At 36.2% G+C, this 26737-nt stretch overlaps 2 protein-coding genes across 6 annotated transcripts in view; both read right to left on the reverse strand.

Moving 5' to 3' along the window:
- Positions 1 to 669: 669 nt before the first annotated feature.
- LOC106069368 (retinol dehydrogenase 7-like) lies at positions 670 to 9061 on the reverse strand. Of its 4 annotated transcripts, none has more exons than XM_056010946.1 (7): positions 8662 to 9061; positions 7715 to 7893; positions 6684 to 6881; positions 6108 to 6187; positions 5428 to 5677; positions 4128 to 4220; positions 670 to 3601 (listed from the first exon to the last, which is right to left on the reverse strand). In XM_056010946.1, the coding sequence occupies exons 2-7, from the start codon at positions 7869 to 7871 to the stop codon at positions 3381 to 3383; spliced, it is 999 nt and encodes a 332-aa protein (XP_055866921.1). In that variant the 5' UTR covers positions 7872 to 7893; positions 8662 to 9061; the 3' UTR covers positions 670 to 3380. The 4 variants fall into 4 exon arrangements, with proteins under 4 accessions (XP_055866921.1, XP_055866920.1, XP_055866923.1 ...); XM_056010945.1 differs by having other exon boundaries at positions 8702 to 9060; XM_056010948.1 differs by having other exon boundaries at positions 8541 to 8662.
- Positions 9062 to 12369: 3308 nt separating this feature from the next.
- LOC106072893 (hemicentin-1-like) overlaps positions 12370 to 26737 on the reverse strand; it is a 36080-nt gene continuing 21712 nt past the window's right edge. Inside the window, exons 10-15 of one of the 2 annotated variants that reach the window (XR_008774930.1) lie at positions 24265 to 24464; positions 21591 to 21727; positions 20402 to 20597; positions 15812 to 15910; positions 14841 to 14896; positions 12370 to 12467 (exon numbers count right to left, since the gene is read on the reverse strand). Coding sequence is in view for 1 of the 2 variants with exons in the window: in XM_056011622.1 (XP_055867597.1) it covers positions 15813 to 15910; positions 20402 to 20597; positions 21591 to 21727; positions 24265 to 24464 (631 nt within the window). In the remaining variant the exon portion in view is untranslated. The remainder of the gene's footprint in view (positions 12468 to 14840; positions 14897 to 15811; positions 15911 to 20401; positions 20598 to 21590; positions 21728 to 24264; positions 24465 to 26737) is intronic. The other variant, XM_056011622.1, reaches the window with a different exon arrangement.

The following is a 26737-nucleotide window of genomic DNA, read 5'->3' on the forward strand; positions in this document are numbered from 1 at the left end:
TTTACTTCATCTGCCCCATAGATCGCAAGATCTGAAAGGAGGAACTTTTCTTTGCTTTACTTTTATCATAACACTAAGCCTGATGAAAGCAGTTTCTTACACTACCGCAATCCAAGCCGCTGGTACCACGGAATTTATAGATCCGGGTAACGTTTAGGACATTTTGAGGACGTTTTTTTAATCAGTTTTTACAGAAGTGCAATTATTTTGTTTCACTTTGATGTCATCCCCAAGTTCTCATGTGGACCCCAACTGGTCATGAGCACAAGTGCAAGGGTCCCCTTCGCTACGCCACATGCTATGTGCTTCTAATAGTCATGGATGCTACTCCATTTTCCTAACGGCATGAACAAACTCTTCCCCCCCCCCTGAAATGAAGACAAAGAATCTGTTGCAAATGCGGTGTTGTCATTTATCCATTTTATAAAGTATTTTTTCGAGATATTTAACTATTCTGTATGTAATAAATTTGTATTTTGAATACTAAGCTATCTCTATAACAATAACCTAAAGGTCAACTTACATAATAACGACGATAAATGATGACACACTTGAGACAGCAGTTATGTGCCCTAACAAATCCAAGACTTAAACTTCTAAGACCTAAATCAATGTTTGAAATTTATTTTTTGAGAAATGATTTTCAGTCAATAAAAGATACGCACCAAGTTGAGCATCATGAAAGACAAATATTTATTTTTTTTAAAAATCTGATTAATAAAGTAAGCCAATGTATATATATAAAACACCAACAATGAACAATGTATAATATATATACATCTATCACACTCATTCAAGAATTAAGTCATTTTCATGATTAATATTTTGGATAATATCAAATTTGCATGTTTTATTTAGCAAAATATTTATTCCATTATGTCACAGGCAAAATAGTGAACTTATTGTACCTTATAAGGTGAATTCTGTGAATACCTAATCCAAGTTCACTATTTACACATTTTCCCCTCTGTATTCACAGAATTCCCCAAAGTATAAGGTCCAATAGGTTCACTATTTTGTCTGTGACACTTTATAATATGTCACATGCATGTAAAGAAAAAATAGTGAGTCAAGTCTAAGCTATATTAGCTTTCAGAGACTCATTTTTCTATTCACTACATACCTGAATAAAAAACAGAGTGGATTGCAGGATTCTCATTAGTGTTACAAACTTGAGATCATAAAAACAAATTATTCTATGGTCAAATTTGGCAAGACATGAAATGATTTGTTTAACATACATGATTGACATTGGACATGGTGTAGCCCAATCAAAAACTTTCATTAAAATGTCCAACTTGTAAGCCCAAAGTAGGCTACATGAAACATTCACCTTTCTGTGACCTACATCCACATGGTACAGAAGATGTTCAGTAAATTTAGTTCAACAATATAAATGTCACATCAACCACAAACTTTTAACTTTTCCAAAAAAAAATGTTACACACCATTTCACAGCTTGGTGGACTTCTGGGCATAGTTGATTTGTTAGTTTAATTTGTGTATTCATGAGGTTTATAGAAATAATTGATTGATTTTTTATTGGTGAATATCTCAGGAGGGCAGCTTGTTGGGGAACACTCTAGTCCAAAATGTTTGACATGTTACGGATGTTCCTTCAGAGTTGAAGATAATTCACTTCCTTGTCTAAGCCTTCCACAGGATGACGGGGGATGGCAGTGGGCCGGGTATGACCTGGGACGATCAAGACGATCGAACAACAGTACGACCAGGCAGTCGTGGATCTATGTGCGATGTGAAAAGGGAGTTGGAATGTTTTTGGAATTCTAAGCAAATGTCATGAGAAAAAAATAATGCTGCTGAGATGAAAAAAAGTATTTAAAACAATATAGACTTCACTTTCAAACAATATAGACTTCACTTTCAAACAATATAGACTTCACTTTCAAACAATATAGACTTCACTTTCAAACAATATAGACTTCACTTTCAAACAATATAGACTTCACTTTCAAACAATATAGACTTCACTTTCAAACAATATAGACTTCACTTTCAAACAATATAGACTTCACTTTCAAACAATATAGACTTCACTTTCAAACAATGTAGACTTCACTTTCAAACAATGTAGACTTCACTTTCAAACAATATAGACTTCACTTTCAAACAATATAGACTTCACTTTCAAACAATATAGACTTCACTTTCAAACAATATAGACTTCACTTTCAAACAATATAGACTTCACTTTCAAACAATATAGACTTCACTTTCAAACAATATAGACTTCACTTTCAAACAATATAGACTTCACTTTCAAACAATATAGACTTCACTTTCAAACAATATAGACTTCACTTTGCTATATCTCATCAGTCAAATGTTCAAATGTCCAACCTATTCTGTTATTGTTTTTTGATAGAACTAAATTTTTCTTTGTTTTCATAAATTGAATTTTTTTTCTTGCAAGTATTAAGACTTTGTAAATTAAGTAACTGAAGATTGCACAAATTTAAATTTAAGAAATAAGCTTCTTAAGTTAAAATAAAATTGAAAACAAATTTCTCACTTCTAAAGATGTCTAAGAAATGATGCACTGGAGTGCAGTGTTATTGTGCTCATTGAACTTGATGCTTGATTAACTTAACTATATAAAACTTTAAGCTACTAGAGTTGATATCACAGAGTTTCATTTTTTGTTTGTTTGTCTTGGAGTCATTTAAAAAAGAATTCTCCTATCCATGCTAGTTTTTGTCTTCTTTTGTTTTATTTGATTCACTTACCACAAAAACAGTTGAGAAAATAAAACACTTTGTTTTGCAGTTTTGAATTTCCATTGTCATAGCTCAATGTCATTGTTACATTCCATTGTCACATCTCAATGTCAGTGTTACATTCCATTGTCACATCTCAATGTCAGTGTTACATTCCATTGTCACAACTCAATGTCAGTGTTACATTCCATTGTCACAACTCAATGTCAGTGCTACATTCCATTGTCACAACTCAATGTCAGTGTTACATTCCATTGTCACAACTCAATGTCAGTGTTACATTCCATTGTCACAACTCAATGTCAGTGTTACATTCCATTGTCACAACTCAATGTCAGTGTTACATTCCATTGTCACAACTCAATGTCAGTGTTACATTCCATTGTCACAACTCAATGTCAGTGTTACATTCAATTGTCACAACTCAATGTCAGTGTCATACTTTCATGCCTAATCTAACTAGTACACTTCACAATCATTAGGTCCAAACAATTATTTTATGACTCTCAGTACAGCTGCCATTTGCAAATTACTGAAGCATTGTTTAAATAACATTTTGATGTTAGTATTAATAGATATGTAAATAGAGAAAAAATGTATCCCTTTGACAATCATAAGATTAAATCAAAACTTTTATACCAACTATATGCAACCCTGAGGTTTAGGATATGGTATAATCACACAGATGTCAGCTAGCCAAGTAGGCAAAAGGGCAAGTGGCCTAAACAGGATGTTTGCATTGAATCCAATAACGTAGCGTGTCTTTGGGAATCGTGCAGTGACAGCGTGGATGTAGGCATCAGTAACTTCATTCAAGCTTTTGGATACAAGGACATAAAAAAAGATGCGCACCAACCTTGTCACTGAAACAGAACAAGAAATGATTAGACAAAATGAGAAGAACAGCTAAAATTTTTTGCAAGTTGCAAATTATTGAAAATTTGATCAGATGAAGATCACACTGTCCCAGAGGAATAACCACTTTAATATATTATCACAAGGCTAAATTTCTTTCATAAAAACAGATGAGAAAATGTCTTTTTTTCCTTGTTGATTTGAACAAAGTTTATTTTACACACTCTTATTACAAATTGGAAATGTATCTTCTGGGATTATTACAACCTACTTCCACAGACAGGATTTATATCTCTAGGGCAAGTGTTAAAAAAAAGCCCCAAAAGAACAGAATTTCTAGATTGTGCAAGTGTTTAGATGAATAGAAGACAAGAGCTTTAGGCAAGGCTTCTGTTTTGATAGCTTGGGCCACCTTTAATTAATTAATGCATAAAGTGTACAACCAGGCACTTAACTTGATTTGCAATAAAAAAAAAAAGCAAACAAGATAAAACTAAGTAAAAAAAAAAAAATTTAATACAAAGAAAAACTTACATTTAGTGGGAAAGTTTTTACCATAATAATCTTGTAACTCAGGGCTTAGGTCTTGAAAGACTTTATCTGCAGTCTTGGAATGTAATTTGTAATCTGCATATTAAACACAAAATGTGTTTTATTTAAACATTGAATTGTACAGTAGTTTTACACTTTTTTTTTTACTCTTCAGATAATAAGGTAATGAAGGAATAAAATGCAAAAAAAAACACCATAAGGCAGGTGACACAAAGGCAGACCACAAATACAAAGGATTGACATTATAGATGCAGATCCACAACAACTTTAAGTTTGGTCATGGAGATGAAAAGCTCAAGAGATCTGAATGGAGGAATGTGCTGAGGCTGTAGCACCACTGGGATGGATGGAAGTAATAAAATAGATAGGGTTTAAAAATAACCAAAAAAAACAACAGAAGACAATTAGTGCTTAATTATCTAAACTTAATAGGAGATAACTTTTAATAACTAGAACTTAAGTCTGATGCTTTCAAGCCATTGTTTTAAATTTAGTGATAAATTTGGTCATTTGGATTTGAAAATTATTACATTCTAGCCCAAACTTCCTGGAAAATGGAATTGCGGCAGGCAGTGTTTGAGCACAAGACTATTGAGACGACAGTCAAGAGGGCATACCATAGACCAGGCAGACTAAATCAGAAACTAAAATTTATTATATCTTTTTATTTATTTTGTTTTAGCGGCTATATGGCAACAGAGAAAATGCTATTGAGCTTATCTTTTTTGGAAGAAAGAGCTTCATGGTTTATAACGAACTGATTCATTGGTGCAAGGAAGAAGTTCAAAAAGTCAGTGCTCACCCTTACAAAACTGCCGACCATATCTACTCAATATGCTCCAATCTATTCCTCACGGATTATTACCACTACAACCAAGCATAACCAACACTTTATAAGGCAGTGTGAAATAGCGGAGAAGAACAGCACACCACTTTACCATGACACAAATTGCAAAAAGAGCTCAGCAGTAAAAAGAAGAAGAGGAAAAACTAAAAAGTCGTGAGCAGACCATTTTACTTAAGGCATGTTTTACTATCACTACTGCCCAACATAACCAACACTCTGTACTGCCAAACAACTGAAGAGAACAGCTCACTATTTTTCTTTGGCATAGTCTGTAAAAGAGCTTACAGCTCAGCAGCAAAAAACTGGTTAGAAGAAAAACAAGAAGCTAAGGAATGTAAGTAAAATGTGGTCTGAATTTTCATAAAAAATGAAAAAACATTTCCTCTTCCCCAATCTTCAACATCAAAGACATAGAAGCTGAGATTATTTCCTCACCAGTGATATTAGTTTGGTAACCTCCAGGCTCCAAGGTGTGGACAGTGACACCCATCTTGGCCACTTCTCTACGCAGGCAGTCTGTGTAAGCTTCTACACAAAATTTAGATACAGTGTAGGGTGCTGGAATGGTGGAAAACCTCCCGACAACACTGGCCATGTTGACGATTCTGCCTTTAGACTTTCTGACCAGCGGTAGAAAAGTATTTGTCACAGCTATAACCCCAAGCAAATTGACATTAATAGTTTCCTGGAATGAAAATTAGTTAATGCAATAAGTGAAATCCTGACAAATTAAATTCACCATAATAATGTTATAAACCTGGTGGTGACACAGATGGTCGTAGGCTGTGTGTGTTTTTAGCCTACGACCATATAACATATATACGACATATAAGATGTTATTAAATCCTTTTGGGATAGATTTCACTGTTTACATTTGCACTTTAGTATTATATTAGCTTCTTCTGGACATCCAAAATCAATGCCAAAGAAGTAACTTTCAATTATTGCGTTGACAACTATTGATTTTGAAGCTTAACATAAGCCAAATTTAAACCCACAACAATTCATTTTTACCAAGAATCTATCCTGTATTAGTTTTCTCTGTAAAACCAGTTTTAAAAAGTGCAGAGAAATGGTGTGAAGTATCTTGAAGTATTACAGTCTGAGACACATACCTGATAATGGGATTTGTTGAACCATTCACAGGCTCCAAATGATCCAACTACTCCAGCATTATTGATGATAGCCCAAAGTCCTGAAAGTACCAGAAAAAAAAAAGAGAATGCGATTTTTAAAACTATAGTTACAACATTTATTAAGTTGAAACAAAATACTTTAATGCCACTAATGCTCAAAAAAAGCAACTATCAAATACAACAATAGCTAAATACCAATCCATTTTAAAGCTAAATTTGTTTTTGTGTATATATATATTTCATTTTTTTGTGTGTGGTGGCTGAATAGTTTCAATTGTTTAATCACCAGATTGCCTCAAGTGCTAATCTTAATGTTGCATAAAATAACTAACCATAGTTGAGTTTCTCAAATGCCAAATGAAAGTATAGAAACTTCTGACATGTTCACCTACCCAATCGACCTCTCCAGATACTCCTACCACACAAAACTCTCTAAGAACTAATGCAACACGTAACCAGTTACATTTTTTTAATTCACCCATCTTGTACAAAATATTTTCAACAAAAAAAAAAATTGATGGTTTTAAAATAATAGAACATGGAGTTTATTTTTACCTTTGTCAGAAGATAGTGAGTTTTTGACAAGATTGAATCCTTCTTTAACTGACTCCTCACTTGTTACATCCATCTGGAATGCAGTCATTTTTGAAGAACATTTTGACTTCAGCTCTTTCACTTTGTCTTGTGTCAGGCACGCAGCATACACATTGAAGCCAAGAGTGTCCAGCTGAGTAGCACATTTATGACCAAACCCTGTTGGAGAATTGACAAGAGTGTTGTCACTATGAACATAAATCGTTGTATTGTCTTATATTTCTGAAAGTTAAGGATTCCTATTAAAAAAATAGAATTTTTGTTCTGTCATGAGTTTTATAGACATCATGAGTATATTGCAGAATTAACCTGTCCTTTTGCAAGTCAGGAATTTGGGTTGGTACACTTGTAAATACAGTACCAATCAACTACCAAATAATATAGATCTTGTTACTTTAAAATTATAAATTGATTACTTCTCTCATTAAATAATGTGATTAGAACACTAGTGTAGCAAGATTCTGTTGGGAACAGGTTCAAGAATAAGATGGTGGGCCCCCGTTAGTTAGGTTGAGTATAAACAAAAATAAAACCAAGTCATCCTGTATATATCTATACATTTTCTAAAAGGCATTAAAATGTAGGTTCTACTTTTTAAAAGTGTCGGTGTTAGCAAAATCAATCAATCAACGACTTCTAACAGGCAATGATATAATTTTGACATATTTAAATTATTAGTCAACCTTATTTTTTAGTTTTAAAACTTGTGCAGTACCCTAATGGTCATGGGCCAAAACACAGTAAACCTTTTAGTGCCATTGTATGTATGCCACTTATTAAACCCTAATAAAATTTCTGTTTCATTTGAGTACCAATCTGTGGGGCCTTAGTTTTATTCAAATTATAAGGTACCACATCAGCTTATTAGTTTGCATTTCAAACTTTTATCAGATAAAAAGTTACCTTAGATAAATGTAAACATCTAAATGTAGAAATATCTACCCAAATATCAACACAAAGTTTTTGTTTTAAGAAACCCAAAATATTTTTACCTGTATCACATCCAGTAATTAGCACTGCAAGGTTGCCATAGTTTTCAGAAATCAACATGGACCTATAAATCTTGTTAACTAATGCAAACAAACACAGCAGTCCAGCAGCTACCATCAAGGAGAAGCCATAGTCCCATAACATGTTGAGATAGTACATTCTCAGACATTCAGCAAACACTCTGCAAATTATGGAAATAATTGACCTCCCGTTAGCCTTAGAAGGATTTGAGCTAAATAATTATAAAATACAACAATTCTACACAAAATTGGAGGGATTTGTGGCAAAGAGGCTAAGTACGATTTGGCTTGTCTACCTATTAAGGGGGATAGAGGTTCAATGTTGTGATTATAAAAAAAGGTAATGTATAATGTTCCCCTTTCAGATTTTGTGATCTATGGGGCAGATGATGTAAAGGTCGTCTGTTTCTGTGTCCTACTGTAAATGAGGGTGTCATGTGGCCAGCACAACAACCAACCGCCCTTACATTCCACAACTAATGTCAGGTACCCATTAGACTTAAAGCTTTAGCACCCTAAAGATCCCGAAAATAAAAATTCCAGTCTTCACACGGATTTAAACCCAGGACTCCAGTTCAGAAGCTAAGTGCTTTACCACTCAGACACAGCCCCTCCAGAGTTTTGTTTAATGAGCACCTAAAGGAAGACAACTGGTCTACAAATGAGATTGGACTATAACGGTAACGCTCTGAGCAACTAGATCTATCTATATCTAGATAGTTATAAAAGCTATTTTTAAAAATTCTTATTTTAAAAAGACAACATTGTAAAAAGTGTTCAGTATTACTGTTATACAAATCCCACTGACATTTATCCTAGGTTAAGATTAAGAGCCATTGAAGTGATTGATGTTGGGAAAAAAATTGTTTCAGTATTTTTTTTTTCTGGACATAACCATACATGAACCATATTTTACAAATAAAGCCTACAGTGGCTACAGCAGCCTAGTGCCAGCGCAATTTCAATTACTTGTGAGTCTTGTGAATACTTCAGAATAGTAGAGACTAAGAGACTAGACAGTCTGAGACAGTAGTGGCATGTGCTACTGTGCTAGTGTCAGTAGACTTGAGTCACTGAGTGAAGTGACTCTTAGTGAGTGTGAGTTGAGTCAGCCAGGAAACCAATGATATGAATTGGCACATTTTAACTTAAGTCGACCTAAGTTTTGTCATTGATTAAGATAACTACATCTACTAGATCTAGTCTATATTTTTTTATGTAACTATGTAGAGTCTAGATCTAGATCTAAACTAAAAAGTAGTAAAAAGAATTCTATTTAAAAAAAAACATTGATGTCATATAATGATCTCGCAAAGGTTAAAAAAAATATTCAAGAGTAGCATCCCTTTAATAATAAACAAAGCAATAAACGCAGTTAACGGCAGCATCCACAAGTGACGTCATGCCAATTTTAAAGCATTACGGTACGTTTTTTTTTTTAAAAAAATACACCCACCAGTATTTTTTAAATACCATTATTCAAGCCACTCCTTCATGAAGGAACCTGGGTGGGAGGACGCTGATATCAAAAACGCATCTAACGATTTTTCTAGACATCATGTTATTGTTGGATTAGGTTTTTAATTTTAGTTAAGGTTAGGGGCCTATTTTTCTCTTTCTCTTTCTCACCTAATTCACTTCGCCTAGGCCCTAGGACCTCCATCCAATTATCTAAGGCCGGCCCTAGTGGGACGAGCCGATATTCAAATCTGAGAGACATTCGAGGTAGTACTAGTAGAGAATGCAAGTTTGTGATTTGCTTCATCCTCGTGTTTAGCGGATCAAGTTAAAACTTTGCACAATTATTCATTGAACTGGCTTAAATATAGACACTTGCTGTTCATTTCGATACATCAGCAGCATGAAGAGGGAAGAACTGCTGGGTGGGTGATATCGCTCCGACCATGCAAGGCATTCATCTCATTTACATGAGATGACCCATAGTCGCTTCACGGCTGAAGGAGGCCATATATTGGTTATTATTTTGTTAGATATTGAATATGGAAAACAACTTCTACATTTTTGAGAGACATTGTTGTATGTGCGGAGCTCTTCCCCCTAGATAAACTTTGTTGTTGTTGTTTTTTAAAGGATTTAAAAATACTTTGCTTGTTGTTCTCAATTAAAGATATATATTTACGGTTCTTCCTTTTTGTCAGCACATAAGGTTTTGGACATTTGGATCGAATTCAACCAAAATTATTTGTAACAAAAATTATATAAGAGAGAAAGAGAGAGAAAGAGGGAGATAGAGAGAAGAGAGAGAGAGAGCTATATATATCCAACTTACATAAGCAAGTCGTGGTATCTAGGTATTGTCATTTTTTTTTCCTTTGAAGTTGTCTGCTTTTGAAAAAAAAATGTTTCCACTTCTGTGTGACCCGTTGCGTGCCGCACCATCATTTTAGCGCAAGATGAAACTAGCCTAATGGCATTCATTAATGATGGTTGATTGAAATTGAAATGAAACTGACCATTAGCGACATTTTTTGTTATTGTAGACAATCTCTGACCAACAATGACATGACACCGATAGTTCATTTTGGCATTTTTCTGGATTTGGAGTTTTCTCTTTACAGAAATCTAAGATGTGCTAAAAAGGACCAAGATGCATGTGTGTAGTCGCTGAATGGACTCTTTCTGTTGTGTCTGTTCTATGTTTTGTCTGTATATGAGAAAAGAGTCCTTGTAATCACAACAAATTTCCATAAGGATCAATAAAGCAGTCTTAGTCTGAGTCGCTCTCGTGTGGAGCGAAACACCGGCTCGAGTTACTTTTAGAGTCTCAAAGTTCACACTTTTAAAGTCATCGCTCAATCAACGTATATTGTTTAGATCTCCTCTACTGGACTCTACTGGAGATCTATGTAGATTTTGATGTTAAGATTCCAATATTTGACAAAGCTTATAACAACTCACTCTATATATTGTATAGATTGTAAATGTCAACACGTAATTTCTCCCAATTCCCATATTCACGGATCAAGTTACAACTTTGCACAATTATTTATTGTTACTAACAAAAAAAAAAATCAATAAAAAAATTATTACGATAGTGGTTATTAATTAATTTTGTTTGATATCCAAAAAAAGAAAAACAAATCTCACACTATTGAGAGATACGACTGTAAATAGATACACTTTGATTTTTTCTAAAAAAAAGTATGTTTTTTATATTTTGTTAGCTTAGCTTAAAAGTGTTTCTTAAACACAGCTGATATTTTGGACTCGAAGAAATTAATGGAATGTTTCTCATTTTGTTGTTCAAATCTGCAAGCTAGATTCACAATTCTATGTTGTCTGCGGAACACAAAGTAATTTGACAAACACTTTAAGTACATCAAGGAATATGAAAGAATGTTAATGTATACACTTTGTAGGATACACATGATCACATTTTGTACCAAACCATGGGAGGCGCTGTGGTAAAGCGCTTGGCTTCTGAATCGGGGGTCCCAAGTTCGAATCCTGGTGAAGACTGGGATTTTTAATTATGGCATCTCGCCTCTGATTCCACTCAACAATGGCTACCTAATATTCATTGGGAAAAAGTAGCCTAAAGGCGAAGTTCTGTTGACCTGACGCCCTTGTTATCCGTGGCCCACAGAAACATGTGACATTGACATCGCAAGGTCTGAAAGGGTAACTTTGCCTGGGCAGACGGCCCACCCTTTTTAAACAAACTACCTTTTAAAGATGCTTGACTTATTTTAAAGATTAGACGTAGAAATTAGAAAGTCTCAGTAGATCGCAATAGGACGAATTATGAAGATAGAATATGTCCATTGTGTACCGATGAAATAGGTGATGCCTTTCATTTTATGTTGGTATGTAAGCAATTTAAATTATAAAGAATAGTAAAAAAAAAAATAGTATTATTCCAGACCCAATGTTGAAAAATTCTTCGGTGTCAGTCCTTCATGGGCGTCACGTGGTGTGGCCCTCCTTCGTACTAACCTAGCGACCCCATTGGTGGTGCAAAATTATTTTCGAAAACGGAAAAATAAAAATAACCGAACTGATAAAACAACAACAACAACAACAACAACAACAACAACAAGTCAAATAGAATGATAAGCTATTGAACACAAGTAATGCAATGATTCTTGTAGGTCTGAAGTCTCGTAAGTCAACAGATAGCCTACTCTTACAACATAGGCGATACAGTTAGATTTGTCTTGTTTACGTCAGTGGAAGTTTTAACAAACAAAAAGACTGTAAAGTCGTGACTACAAGTCAAAAATAACCAATTGGTCGAGGGGGTGGGGAAAGGCTTTTATAATACTGGAACCAATCATATTTGAAGTAAGGACAATGTAAAAATGACTTTGACAACTGCACGCTAAATTAAGTTTGGACAATGTAAAAATGACTTTGACAACTGCACCCTAAATTAAGTTTGGACAATGTAAAAATGACTTTGACAACTGCACCCTAAATTAAGTTTGGACAATGTAAAAATGACTTTGACAACTGCACCCTAAATTAAGTTTGGACAATGTAAAAATGACTTTGACAACTGCACGCTAAATTAAGTTTGCAAGCACGTTCTCAAGACAGAGCCATACAATTAAACAATAACAAAATCAACTTATGTACACAAAAATAGGATTGAAATCAACCAAAATCAAACACAATTTGAAATACTGATTCGAAACCTTTATTGATATGTGTAGATTGAAGATATAATCACAATTCTCCTAAATAGGCCGAAGCTCTTTGGGTGAAAACATATCTGGATAAATGAAAATATTCACAAGGTTGTAACAAAATATAAAAGGTTGGTTAGATACATGATGTGACATTTTTTTTAATGACAGAACTAAAATTAATTTTCTAAACAATCCAATGAGACATGATATCTGTAAATATATAAATGAGATTTCAAAGCTTTTGGAAACAGGCACAACTTAAAACTATCGGGATTCTTATTTTTTGTTTAGATAGCGCAAATCCTTAGGCAGGTGTTTGAGAAAGTGAATGCCCCTCTTGTGTAACCAGTGCTCAGGGCATCCAGTCGAGATCAATTGTTATAGAAGGCTTGAACACTGACCTGCAACGTCGCAATCTGTGGGCGGTTTAGACCAATAGGTCGTTGCCACGTCACATGTGGTAATGTCAGAGCTGTGACGTGGCAACGAGCTTTGGTCTAAACTACCTACATGTTGCGACGTCGCCAGTTATTTATCACCAGTGCTCATTGCTTCAATGATTGTATGATATAAATAGGCCTGCATATGTTTAAGAAGAACTCGGACGACTGCCTGGGTAATAGGTGTAAGCGCTTGGCTTCCTAACCTGGGGTCCTGGGTTCGAGTCTCGGTGAAGACTGGGATTTTGAATTTCGGGAGCCCCCGAATGCACCCAACTATCATGGGTAATTATCTTTAGTTGGAGGCCTAATTAAAAGCGGTTGGTTTTTGTGCTGGCCACATGACAACCGTTTGCCAAAGAAACAGATGACCATAACGTCATTTGCCAAGCAGATGGGCAAGATGCGGAACAGTTGGAGTGACTCGCCAATAACCGAGACGCCTGGATGAAGCTAGATGACGGTTTATGTTCCAACAGGCAGAGATGAGACTTCCTCTTGTTGCTCATGTGTGAATTGTTTCGTCATTTTTGGTTATTATTTTGTTTGTCAGCAAAAGTTACGAAAAGTTGAAATAAAAAAACAAGGGAAATGTAATTACGAAAGTTCAAATCCGTTTTGAATAAGAACTAATAATCTACATTCAACTTCTAGAGCGATTGTTTTTATATTAATAACTAAGGAATGTTAAATTAAAAAAACAAAGGGACATTTCTACGCCTCAAGAAAAAGACTTCTGGTTAAGCCAGTGTCTAGATCTACTACACTGTATGCTATTCCAATGAAAAGTGTTTAGATCTAGACTATGAAGACGATGCGCAGAACGGCAGAGATAGAGAGATAAAGCGAGAGACAGAGATAGAGAGAGTCAGAGAGAGAGAGAGATAGAGATAGAGAGAGAGAGATAGAGACAGAGAGAGACAGAGAGATAGAGAGAGACAGAGAGAGACAGAGAGATAGAGAGAGACAGAGAGATAGGGAGAGACAGAGAGAGATAGAGAAAGACATAGAGAGAGACAGAGATAGAGAGAGACAGAGAGATAGAGAGAGAGACAGAGATAGAGAGAGACAGAGATAGAGAGAGACATAGATAGAGAGAGACAGATATAGAGAGAGATAGAGAGAGAGACAGAGAGAGACAGATATATAGAGAGACAGAGATAGAGAGAGACATAGAAAGAGACAGAGAGATAGAGAGAGACAGAGAGATAGAGAGAGACACAGAGAGAGACAGAGATAGAGAGAGACAGAGAGATAGAGAGAGACATAGAAAGAGACAGAGAGATAGAGAGAGACAGAGAGATAGAGAGAGAAACAGAGATAGAGAGAGAGACAGAGATAGAGAGAGACAGAGAGATAGAGAGAGACAGAGATAGAGAGAGACAGAGATAGAGAGAGAGATAGAGAGATAGACAGAGAGAGACAAAAATAGAGAAAGACAGAGACAGAGAGAAACTTAGAAAGAGACAGAGAGAGATAGAGATAAAGACAGAGAGATAGAGAGAGACAGAAACAGAGATAGAGAGAGAAAGGCTGAGATATCTAGAGACAGAGATATAGAAAGACAGAGATAGAGATAGAGAGACAAAAATAGAGAAAGACAGAGATAGAGAGATGCAGAGATAGAGATAGGAAGAGAGATTGAGATAGAGACATAGAAAGTTAGAGACATAGACGCAAAGATAGAAAGAAACAGAGATAGAGACAGAGACGAATAGAGAGACAGAGAGATGGACGGAAAGAGACAAAAATAGTGAAAGACAGAGACAGCGAAAGACTTAGAAAGAGACAGAGAGAGAGAGAGAGAGAGACAAAAAAATAGAGAGAAGCAGAGTCGCAGAGATAGAGACAGAGATAGAGACAGAGAGAGAGAGAGAGAGAGACAAAGAAATAGAGAGAAGCAGAGTCGCAGAGATAGAGACAGAGATAGAGACAGAGATAGAGACGACTAGAGAGACAGAGAGATGGAGAGAGATAGAGAGACATGGTATATCAACACATGATTAAAAGCATTACCTAATTCTCTTCATACTTCTTAACCCTAACTCATGGACCACCACTTTTGCATCGACCTGATGAAATATGTACTACTGTATTAGCCTACTTTTAATCCAATAATATTAATTTTTTTTAAGCTCAGGCGAAGGTCAAATCAATCATAAGAAAAAAAAATGTTTAAATTAACATTATGTAAACCTAAATAACCGTGAACAGCTACAGAATGGCTGCCCGGTCATGTGGTTTGCGCTTCGGACTATATATAGGCTAATCTTTTTTTCATGTTGCTTTAAAATACTAAAAAAATAAAAAAATTAAAATTATAATTATGATTTAATGCCGTGGCCGTCACCATAAAGTGAAATAATGATTTAAAACAAATATCAGACAGTATGGTGCTAATACCAGGTATTAGAAAACTGAATATTAAACTGAAATCAAATAAATATCACACAGTGGCGGGATAGAGCCAGACACAGTAACTATTAGATGACACTAACTTGTTCCACCTTGACATTAACCTGTCCGATTTTGATACTAACTTGTCCGAGCTTGACAATAACTTGTCCGATTTATGACACTAACTTTTCCGAGCTTGACACTAAATGGTCCGACCTTGACACTAATTGAACTACAGGTCTAAATAAGGAATCAATTAGGAAACCATTGATCATCGAATGAACCAGGGCCGGCCTTAGGCATTTGCACAGACTAAAAAAAACTTTAGAGAAAATAATTGCGAAACTTGGATCTTTTATTAAACCTAGTAGAGCCGCCTCTGTTTACTAAACTAATTCTGTCTCTACTACGGAAATTGCAATATTATAATTATATTGTTTTGTCAAATTTAGATATAAAAGGGCAGGTTTTTAACAAATGCGCTATTTTATTTTTTCGCAGTTTTTATTTTTTATTATTTTATTAGTGGCCACGAAATTCACTTTGCCTAGGGCCTCCAATTATCGAAGGCCGGCCCTGATGGGACTCACCTCATTTGCATTTCTGAACTAGTTCATATATAGTGATTATGACAACAATGATGGTTACAACAGAGAAGATTACAACAGCCATCATTAGGTTTCTCTGGTCTAGACAGAAAAACGATAAAACAACAAATTTAAAAAAAAAAATAAGAAAAAAAATTCTACGCCCCATTGCGTTGAATTAAGAATTATTATAAAATTTTAACTGTGTTTTATATACATATATCTGAATAGAACAAACCGACAATGAATATTACATCTCTTTTTAATAACTAGCCGGACATTACTGCGCCTGCGGGCCTTAGTTTGTGCTTACTAATCTAGTGGAGTGGATTTAGATGGATGTCAAAATTAGCTAATGTTCCTTTCAAGTTTTTCTCTTTCGCCACAAAAATAAAAGTTGTTATGCGAAAATGGGTTTACCCGTTGAACCGATACATTCATATCTGTTAAAAACGAAAGAAGCGCGAGAGGATATAGAGTACAATTTAAACGGGTTTACCCGATTTAATAAATGAATGGGAATATAAAGTACGTCAGGGTTTCTTCTTCTTTGGTCTCATTGTTATGTTGGAGCGTTCAGATGACTAGACCAATACATGAGATGAACTGCGCAGTGGTTTCCAAATCAGAGAGCTCTCCATATAGTTTTCTTTCTTTTGGGGTGTTTTGGGGCCAGTGTCTTATACGGCCTCTTGGTAAAGAGAGCAGTTTTTGGAGGACATGGTCGGCAGTCTCTGGTGATACTCAACATGGGCAGATTTCAATGGTTCCAATTTTGAGCTTCCGGTACATATGTTGTCGCATTCTGTTGTGTCCGGAGAGTGCAGAGTTTAACTGTGAGTTTGTTCTCCCACTCTTGGCGAGTGTGTCAGCCTTCTCATTTCCTTCTAGTTGTATATGAGCTGATATCCATTGAATAACAGTTTTTTTTGCTGTTGCTGTTGAGCTTTGTAAGTGCTGTCCTGAGACTTTTTATATAAGAGGAATCAGAGTTTTCCAAGCTTTGGAGGGTTGTTTTCGCATCGGTTAGAAAGACAATCTGTGTGTGGTAGCCTACTTGGATGATTTGCTAGCATGGTAGCAGCTAATGCTAGTGCTTCCCTTTCAGCTCTATGACTGTCAGAGAGCTCTGGATTTTTCTAGTTTTCCTCCATCGCGCCATTCGATGAGTATTCCAGCTCCTGTATTTGTGGTGGCTTTATGGGACGAGCCATCCGTGTAAACTCTGATCCACTGATTGCTAGGCTAATGAGTTTGTAGAAAACAGTTCACAATTTCCTTGAGCTGTGTTGGAATGTAGTTGGATTTTTTTTTATATTTTCAATATTGTCTCTTATAGTAGGAAGAGAGCTTTCGTCCCATGGTGGAAATTAATTATGATGTATATTGGATTCCATAGTTATTTATTCAAGTTGGCGTTTCTTTTTTAGGTTCAGAGATTCCTGTATAAAATTGGTCCTTTTGAGATTTTTATTGCCAGTTTTGTGGATTTTTGTTTTGAGTGAGAGACTCTCCAAGGTTTCCAATTTAGTGAATTGAGAAAGGATTTTTATTTCTCTTCTTTCATCCAGAGAGACCAGGGCAGCGGTTTCCCTCAGGACTTTTAATTTCGCAGATAAAAGGAAGAAATTTATGTAAACATGCTTTTGAAACACAAATTTGAAGGTTAATTTTATTAAATAATGAAATGAATAGACTGTATTTTGTATTTTTATGTCAAAGTAAAAACTATCTGTGCAAAGTGTAGTTTTAAAAACAAGATCTAGATCTAGATTCTTTCGGTTGAATCTTGTCACATGTAAACATGGTAAACATGGCCTAGATCCATGAAATAGAAATAGTCACTGTCCCAGTTGGTCCCAAGAAACATTTATGCCAAGTTTTGTCAAGATTGGTCAAACGGTTTTGATTTTATGCGGAACATCTATACATACATACATACATACATACATACATACATACATACATACATACATACATACATACATACATACATACATACATACATACATACATACATACATACATACATACATACATACATACAAACATACATACATATATATGCTTATTTTACTTTCTGCTTTATAGTATAGACGATATGTTGCTATACATTCGTATTCTATATGTGCCGTCTAAAAGGGAACGTCTTAAGGAGGGACCTAGTTATTCACCTTTGCGAGTTCGAAAAAGAATTTTCTAGAACTTATCGATAACATTATAACTAGTAGAAATTATTTTGAACAGAATAAAACTAAAAAAAATTCTTATAAAGTTATAGAGCGAGAGAGAGAGAGAGAGGGGAAGAAAGAGAGAGAGAGAAATCTAATAAAATAGTCAGAAAGACACAACGATAAAAGCATATTGCTTGTTCCATATGATAGGAACAGTTTTGTACAAATATTGCTAGTTCTATTAGAGCAAGGAATGGGTTGCCTGAGTCAGCCAGGAAAGCCAGTGACTTGGCTGAGTTTACGTCATTGATAAACAAGCATGACTGGGCGAAGTAGGAACACGCGTAGGACGTAATCATCTTTTTTTTTGGAAGTAACGTCTTTATATATATATATATATATATATATATATATATATATATATATATATATATATATATATATATATATATATATATATATATAAAATATATATATATATATATATATATATATATATATATATATATAGAGAGAGAGAGAGAGAGCTGACGCATATAATATTCCTTAATACAAGAACAATTGATAGAATGCAGTTGGAAACGCAAAAGGGGACATAATTAGAACTGCATTGAGCGTTAAGGACATCTTTCTAATTTAAACCTCAAAATGTCTGCATCTTCAATAGTATGAGAATAACAGACATATTCCTAAAACGTATACTTAAGGTACGAACCCTAAATAGTATGAAAAGAATGATTGTATTTCTTACCTATGGACGGGAGTGGTCATATGCAAAAGAGATATTACTGATACTCAGTCATTAGTAATGTACATTATTATTATTAGTTCCAATGGTGCCATGCAACTTCAAGAGTAAGTACATATCAGTAGAACGGCAAGGACTAAGCATGCATCCAGAGGCTACACGAAAACATAAGGGCATTGGTGCACCACCGCAGAGTTTTTGTCTTGGGCCTTTTGTAAAACAGGATCTTTCAAGACCTCACTTAAATGGAGTTTGATGACGATGTTTGTTTGATGATGATGTTTGTTTGATGATGATGCTTGATGATGTTTGTTTGAAGATGATGTTTGTTTGATGATGATGTTTGTTTGATGATGATGTTTGTTTGAAGATGATGTTTGTTTGATGATGATTTTGATTGATGATGTTTGTTTGATGATGATGCTTGATGATGTTTGAAGATGATGTTTGTTTGATGATGATTTTGATTGATGATGTTTGTTTGATGATGATGCTTGATGATGTTTGATGATGATGTTTGTTTGAAGATGGTGTTTATTTGATGATAGTGTTTGTTTGATGATGATAATAATAATAATAATAATAATAATCTTTATTATCCGTAAGGAAATTTGTCTTACAATTTGTGCATTACACCAAACAAAAAACATTATAACTATAAGAAACCAAAGTGTACATTCACACCAGACTCAGTCATAATTTACATGTGACAAAGTTTGTACCAGATTGTTCTTATTTAATGATTTGATTGCCAGGGGAACAAAAGAGTGTTTGTGTCTGTTTGTCTTTGCTATCGGTGTCTTGTATCTCTTTTGTGATGGTAAAATCACAAAATCCTGACACAAAGGGTGCTTCTTTATTTCAAGGATCTTGTTAGCTTTTTTATAGATGTTTGTCTCAAACAACTGCCCAAATGGGGTTTGAAGATGTTTGTTTGATGATGATGCTTGATGATGTTTGTTTGATGATGATGCTCGATGATGTTTGTTTGATGATGATTTTTGTTTAAAGATGGTGTTTGTTTGATGATGTTTGTTTGATGATGATGCTTGATGATGTTAGGTTGATGATGATGCTTGATGATGTTTGTTTGATGATGGTGTTTGTTTCATAATGATGTTTGTTTGATAATGATGTTTCAAGATTATGCTTGATGATGGTGTTTGATGATGGTGTTTCTTTGATGATGATGTTTGATGATATTTTTTGATGATGTTGGATGATCATGAATTCCATGTCAATATACTACAGTGATATTTTCATATATGATTATGAGTATAAATAGCAAATAGATATAGCCTACAAAAAATACAGAAAAAGTAACATTTATTTTAAACATCATACAGGAAATGGTAAATTCAGATTTTCAATAACGCTGTTATATTTCATGGTTAATCAGGACAGACAGACATCACAAAAACATATCGCCTCTATCTCCACTAGATTAGGCTTAGTAAGATACCGAGGCGGATTGAAGATACATTTCAACATCCCATAGTAAACAAAACAATTAACATGAGGGAACGTTCTCAAGCAATAATGTCTTAACATCTGAACTTTGATCCAGAAAAAGCTTTATCTCCTCAAAAAAGCTCCGCGTATCCTATACATTTTAATCAGACTATTTCTTAATGACTTAAGTGTTTTAAAATAAATGACTGTATTTTATACCTGTTTGAGGCACTGAAGTGGTCATTACTATTCTCTCCCCTATCCTCACCAGTAATGGTTGAGATTCCGTGGACCCGTGCGAATTGGTGGAAACAACTCTAAACTCGTACTCTGTAGCAGGCTTCAAGTTGGCAAGGTTAGCCTGTGTAATATTCTCGGGAACAGCCAGAATAGCAGGCATCCAGTTCGAGCCACACTGTTATTAAATCAAGTAAAGGACAAAAAAAGAAGGAAAATATGGAAGAATGAAGTCTGTTGTCAATGAGGCGAGGGTGGGCCGACCCACGGCCAAATCTAACAGGACGTCCTATACTCGATGCATGTCAAGCCCTTCAAACCTTTCAATGCAAGAACCCAACCGTAATTAGCACATGGAACGTAATGAATCGTAACTAATGAGGTAAACTGGACCACAAAGAGTTGGACACCTACAGGCCGAACGTCCTTGGAATCAGCGAGTTGAGGTGGACATCAAGAGGACAACTATTCAAAGATGGATAGACCGTCATATAGTAAGACACGATTCGAAACATTCTGGCGGTGTAGGCGTCATCGTCATGTCCGAAACAGCGGTACTTATTGCTTGGAAGCTAGACAGTGATAGCATCACTACAACTCGACTACAATTCTGTTGTCCTATCGACCTATAGTTCCAACTGAAAAGCAACGCGACAAACAACCAAACGTCTTTACTTCCCAAAGTGTGTCCAATAGAGTTTTGTCAATTCGTCGGCGCCTTGAAATCCTGAAGCTCAAAATCCCAATCTTCAAGGGGAGTCGATTCATTCGAAATGGATATATATATTATATATAGATCTATATTGATCATAATAATAATAATTAAAGCTTTTATATAGCACTACTTTCATGCTTATAGCACGCTATGGTCCAATCTCATTTGTGGACCAGTTGGGGGGGGGGGGAAGAGGGGGTATCTGGGTGAAGGGTTTCCGTGCTGCCTATAGGCGCTCATATATATATAACTTATATATATATATATATAAGTTTAATCGGACCAACAATTAAGCGGAACAGCTGTTAATACGGAACGCATCATAAAGTACCGAAACAAAACATCTACAGTTGAATACAACTACGTCCTGATGTGACCCAATGAACCGGTTTCAACAGCATATTCACTGAGCACTATATTTACTTATATAAGACAGGGTTTCTACAGTGACCTTACTATCCTATTATTTAGACATCTGTACTCCAAATTGAAGCGCTGTTCGACCCCTCCATTAGGCCCAGGTATCCACATCAGTTGGACTGCCTCGTGTGTAATTTCCAGGGCTGTGATGTTGGTCACTGGTCTTGGTGGACCTCAAAAAAACAAAACAAACAAACAACTTAGAGTGAAAAGAAAAACAGAAGGACAATCTTGTTTTGAACGAATAATTCGTATCGATGATACTGTCTAAAACAGTGTTTCCCAAACTGCGTTCCGCGGAACCCTAGTGTTCCACGAAGGCTTACTAGGTGTTCCACGAGGAGCTGGAATAATAACTATAATAACTAGTGGACCTAGTCGCGAATTAATCTAAAAGTAAATGAATATAAAATTCTTGGTACCGGTAGCAAATCTATTATTGTTACTAGTTGTTGTAGGTGACTTAACATTGAACCGTGTTTACAAAGATACATTGCAGCTACAATGACACGAATCACTGGTGTATTGTAGTATTGCTAAGAAAGGAATATAAAAAAAAACTACTTAAGACACAATGCCTTTCAGCTTAATGGTTTAGATTCAGTGGACCCGTGCGAATTGGTGGAAACAACTCTAAACTCGTACTCTGTAGCAGGCTTCAAGTTGGCAAGGTTAGCCTGTGTAATATTCTCGGGAACAGCCAGAATTTAGAAGCGAATTTAGATCAATTCATAGATGACGAGATGAATGCCCGCGCATTAGCTGTGGTCGGAACAATGTCGCCCAGACATATTCCCCCCCCCTCCCTTTTCCATGTAGCTGATTTATCCAAAGGAACGGCAAGTGCCGATACAGTTTGGGGTCAACGACGTCGCAGGCTCTGTCAGGATGTAGCACTGACTGCTGTAAACTGCCCGAGGGTCGAGGGCTCCTGATTTTTCCTCAGGGCTGACCCCCGAAGCCTTTACCATGACAAGGTAGCAGATTTGTTCATTCAGAGTTTTCCTTCTCCTAGGTGGGTAGCCAGCCATGGTTAACGAGCTCTGCTGCCCGATGCTTACTGGTTTAGGCGCCAGCTACTCGCTTTTACCCCTTCTTCTGTTAATGAGAGCAGTTCCACCAGACTCAGTATATGAGCCACACGTGAAGGCCAGAAGTTGTACTGGTTGTCAGAGGCTACTTGAGATGTATGCCATTAGGAAGCATTTTATAGCTAGTGCTATTGGCACTGCTCCAGATATAATACAAATAGAATTAGGTCACACACCTTTTGTGATGTCACAGTTCATCTTCAGGAAATATCTAGAGTTCTAGACTACAGGACACTTGCAAAATAGGATACAAAAGGGCACAAAAGTAGTGCCAAACAGTGGCATATCAACCATATGGGCGAAGGAGTTCAATCCCCCCCGCCGGGCCCACGACCCATGACCACTAATAAAGAGCCCACAGAAGTCCTTAAAGAACAAAAAAAAACAACAACCCAATTTCTACTAATAATTTAATACTAATAATTTAAATGAATCCAATTTATATTATCTATTATTAGTTAGAAATCGTTACTGGATTATTGAGTGTTATGGATCTTATACTCCGACAAGATAGCCTCTGCATCGGAATTCCTTTTTATAGTAAGACCAATATGTACAAGATGACTAGCTTTGGTTTAGTTACATTCAAACTACTGAAGGAAGGCACCATCATACTCTTGAAGCCGGGCCCACGAGTAAAACCTTGCTACGCTACTGGTGTCGAGGTGATTGCTGCGTTCCATTCCGTCGGCTCATAAATTGCCCTCGCTTCTTTCCTCCTCAATATTTCCTAAGACTGTCTGTTGTTTCAACTAGACTTGCCCTGGACTGGCTATATAGGCATTTGGGCAAATGCCCGGTGAGCCGGTACTCAAATGGGCCTAAAGGGTCTCATGACTGCCACTATGGCACGCATAAAAAAGTTAAAGGTTTTATAATATTCTCATATATAAGGGGCTATATGGGCGTCAAGTTAAATACATATTTTACAGACTACAGTGTAATACTAATTTAATCTAACACATTTTCAAAAATAATGTAATAGCCTACATCCGTAGACAGTGCTTTTAGTAGGCTTCATCCTTTAGGGTCAACAAACATAGCTATTCGAAAGCTACATAAGTCCTATATTTCTTTTAAAGATATAGAGCATGCATACTGATGGCTGCCTGGTCGTGCGGTTTGTCATTCGGATTTATCGATGGTCCCGGGTTCAAACCCTGCCCGCTCCCATCCTCCGTCGTCCTGCTGGAGGTTTCGACTAGGAAGTAAACTTTCTTCAACTCTGAAGGAACATCCGTAACATGTAAAACATTTTACAAACAAACATTTTTTAGTTATCGATACGTCATAAAAAAAACATAATGATTTTGAGAACAGATAGGCATATAATTGGAGGCCCATCATATGATATGCAATTTACGAAATGTTCTGTATAGAAATGCCTGGGCCGATTTTGATATCCAGTCCGCCCCTGTTACGGAGTGTGTTGTTTTGTGAAGGACAAAGAAATCTGCTAAAAACTGAAGTCCCGATAGTCTGAAATGATTGAAACCAGATCCATTTCAGATTAACAAATATTTAAGATAAAGCGGAATTTCGGTTTACCGAAGATCGAATAATTAGGACTAAACTGCACAATCAAAGTAAAGCACAGCTCAAATATTCTTAACAGTTACCGATATCCTTTAAGACAAATTGGACATCTCTTGAATAATTGGAACTGGTTAATGTCAGAGTGAACGTGCTGTCCTTGTCCTGGATGTCCAGTGGTCGGAGGACAGAGAAAGTAAATATTGTCAGATAATATCTTCTTTCTTTCTTAGTCCTTTTCTGTATGGAGACATCACTGGTCATGTTTTCAAAACGAATGGCTTCACTGATGACAAGAAAACAACATAAAACAAGATTACAAAGACAGTTTGTGTGGAAACACAAACTCAAAATCAGCCCCCGAAGTGGTCCACCCAGGCAGGCTTCAATATTTTCAGAAAGAACATCCAAATTAAATTATATCAAAGACAAATTGTAGAAATGAATGGAGAAAAAAGGTTGACAGATCTTGTGTAGTTCCCCTAACGGTACAGCAGATCAAAGGATAGGTGCAAGTAAATGCAAAGTTAGGTGTGAACCTGGCTTAATTAGTTCCCCTTTCAGACCTTGTGGTCTATAGGGCAGATGATGTAAAGTTCATCTGTTTTTGTGGCCTACGATTAACGAGAGTGTCATGTAGCCAGCACAACGACCAACCACCTTTACTTTTCCCCAACTAATATCAGTTACCCATTGGAGCTGGGTGGACTCAGAGGCGCCTAAGGATTCCGAAGTTGAAAATCCCAGTCTTCACCAGGATTCGAACCCGGGGCCCCCGGTTCGGAAGCCAAGCGCTTTAACGCTCAGCTACCGCGCCTCTCCTGGCCTAACTGAAGTCTTATAATATATGTAATTGTTTTGAAAAGGATCAATCTCTTATTCGAATGCACAAAAAAAAACAAAAAAAAACGACGTTTCCGCATTAAAAAATTTTTTCACGAAAATGACATTTACAAGATTACTATTCGTTTTAACTTAGGTCTAACTTATAATGCATACTAATTACCTTTTTCTCTTTAAAAAAACTGCTTGCATAACTGATTTTAATTCGCTTTCAGAAAAAAAAAGTAGCCGTTGCATCAGAACTTTGAATGTTCTAAAATTTTGTGATGTCGGATTTTCAATATCTTTTCTAGTTTACGAGATCTAAACGGGACGGACGGACAGACATTTCGCACAAAACTAATAGCGTCTCTTCCCCTTTCGGGGGCCGCTAAAAAAGAGAAAAAGTATACAGTGGCGTAGCTATGGTTTTGGGGCCCGGTGGGGGGTGCGGGCTCGACGTTTTTAGAGGCCCCTGCACTTTGACATTCGACATAATTTCATGAAATAATGTACTTAATAAATATCTCAATTCCGATTGGTATAGTAATTAGTAAGATAAACAAATAATAATTATTAAGACACTTTTATTGAATAATACCGTTGTTTATTGGAGCGATAATGTAAAAGTGACAAATCTCAATTCATATCGCCTCACGTCTTGTTTTCTGTGCAGCAAAGGTCATCTATAGCATCATCTAGATTCTAGATCAATGCTGTCTAGTATTTTTGACTTATAGCAAGATTACATGGGAGTAAAATTTAATATTTAATGTAAAAAAAAATAAGATATTCATTTGGGGGCCTCCTTCAATTGAGAGCCCGGGGGACTTTCGAATTAGAACCGCCCTCCCCCTACCCTAGCTACGACACTGAAAGAATGCTTAAAAAAAAACACAAAGGTTATCTAAGGGAAAGAACCGCCTAATTAACTAGCAATGGAATTGAGATGTTACAGAAAGATCCACATCCAAATACCGCATCACGAACGAAGAGACTAGAGACAGCGGTGATGGTTTATGGTTTAGTGACATTATTTGTTAATGATTTTATATTTATGATTGTGTTTCAATACATTGTTTTTTCTTTTCTTTTTCATAATAATAAGGCCTGTCTTCGAGTCCGAAGATTAATGAAGAATGTAGTTGTTATGAAAATTATATTCTGTATCGGTTGTCGTTCTTATGTTTACATGTGCTTGTAACTCGTCCGTGAGAATGTGTTCACGAAATGTGTGTTGTGTAGTCATTCCGTGTATTAAAGCCATTCTATACAGACATGGTTCTCGACTCTCTTATCATTATGTTCATAACAGTAGTATTCCCCGTGGCTACGCAGCCCCAGCTGTGACCTACATATTTCGCCACCTCCAGGGCAAGCATAACCATTGTCCGCCTGTGGTCGATTAAGATTTTGTTTTCGCCGTCGTCGCCTGTCCTCGGCAGAAGATTTTCTTTTGGTCTCAAATGTGTATCCCGCGGCCTTCGTGAATGACCTTCAGCTGCCTCGTTCTGAGGCCGCATGAAACCAGCTGCTCTCTTCTATGTCAGCTAAGGCAAGTTGGGGCCTAAGCTGGTCTTTGAAGCGTTTCCGTGGGAACCTCTGTTACGTCGAGCACCTTTTAGCTCACCAAAATAAGACTGCATTTGGCATACGTTCCCATACGGGATACGTGCCCTGCCCAGCTTTACTGTCGGACTACAAGAAGTCCCTCTATACTCTATTCTTTTTTCCTTT

Source organism: Biomphalaria glabrata, chromosome 14, assembly GCF_947242115.1.
Source record: "Biomphalaria glabrata chromosome 14, xgBioGlab47.1, whole genome shotgun sequence".
NCBI classification, from domain to species: Eukaryota; Metazoa; Mollusca; class Gastropoda; family Planorbidae; genus Biomphalaria; species Biomphalaria glabrata.

Excerpts from the sequence above, each read along its gene's own strand:
- LOC106069368 (XM_056010946.1), bottom strand. The coding sequence starts at position 7,871 with ATGTACTATCTCAACATGTTATGGGACTATGGCTTCTCCTTGATGGTA. Across the intron at positions 6,188-6,683 it reads CTCACTATCTTCTGACAAAG|GACTTTGGGCTATCATCAAT; the intron begins GTAAAAATAAAC and ends TGGTACTTTCAG. Across the intron at positions 5,678-6,107 it reads TCAACAAATCCCATTATCAG|GAAACTATTAATGTCAATTT; the intron begins GTATGTGTCTCA and ends TTTTCATTCCAG.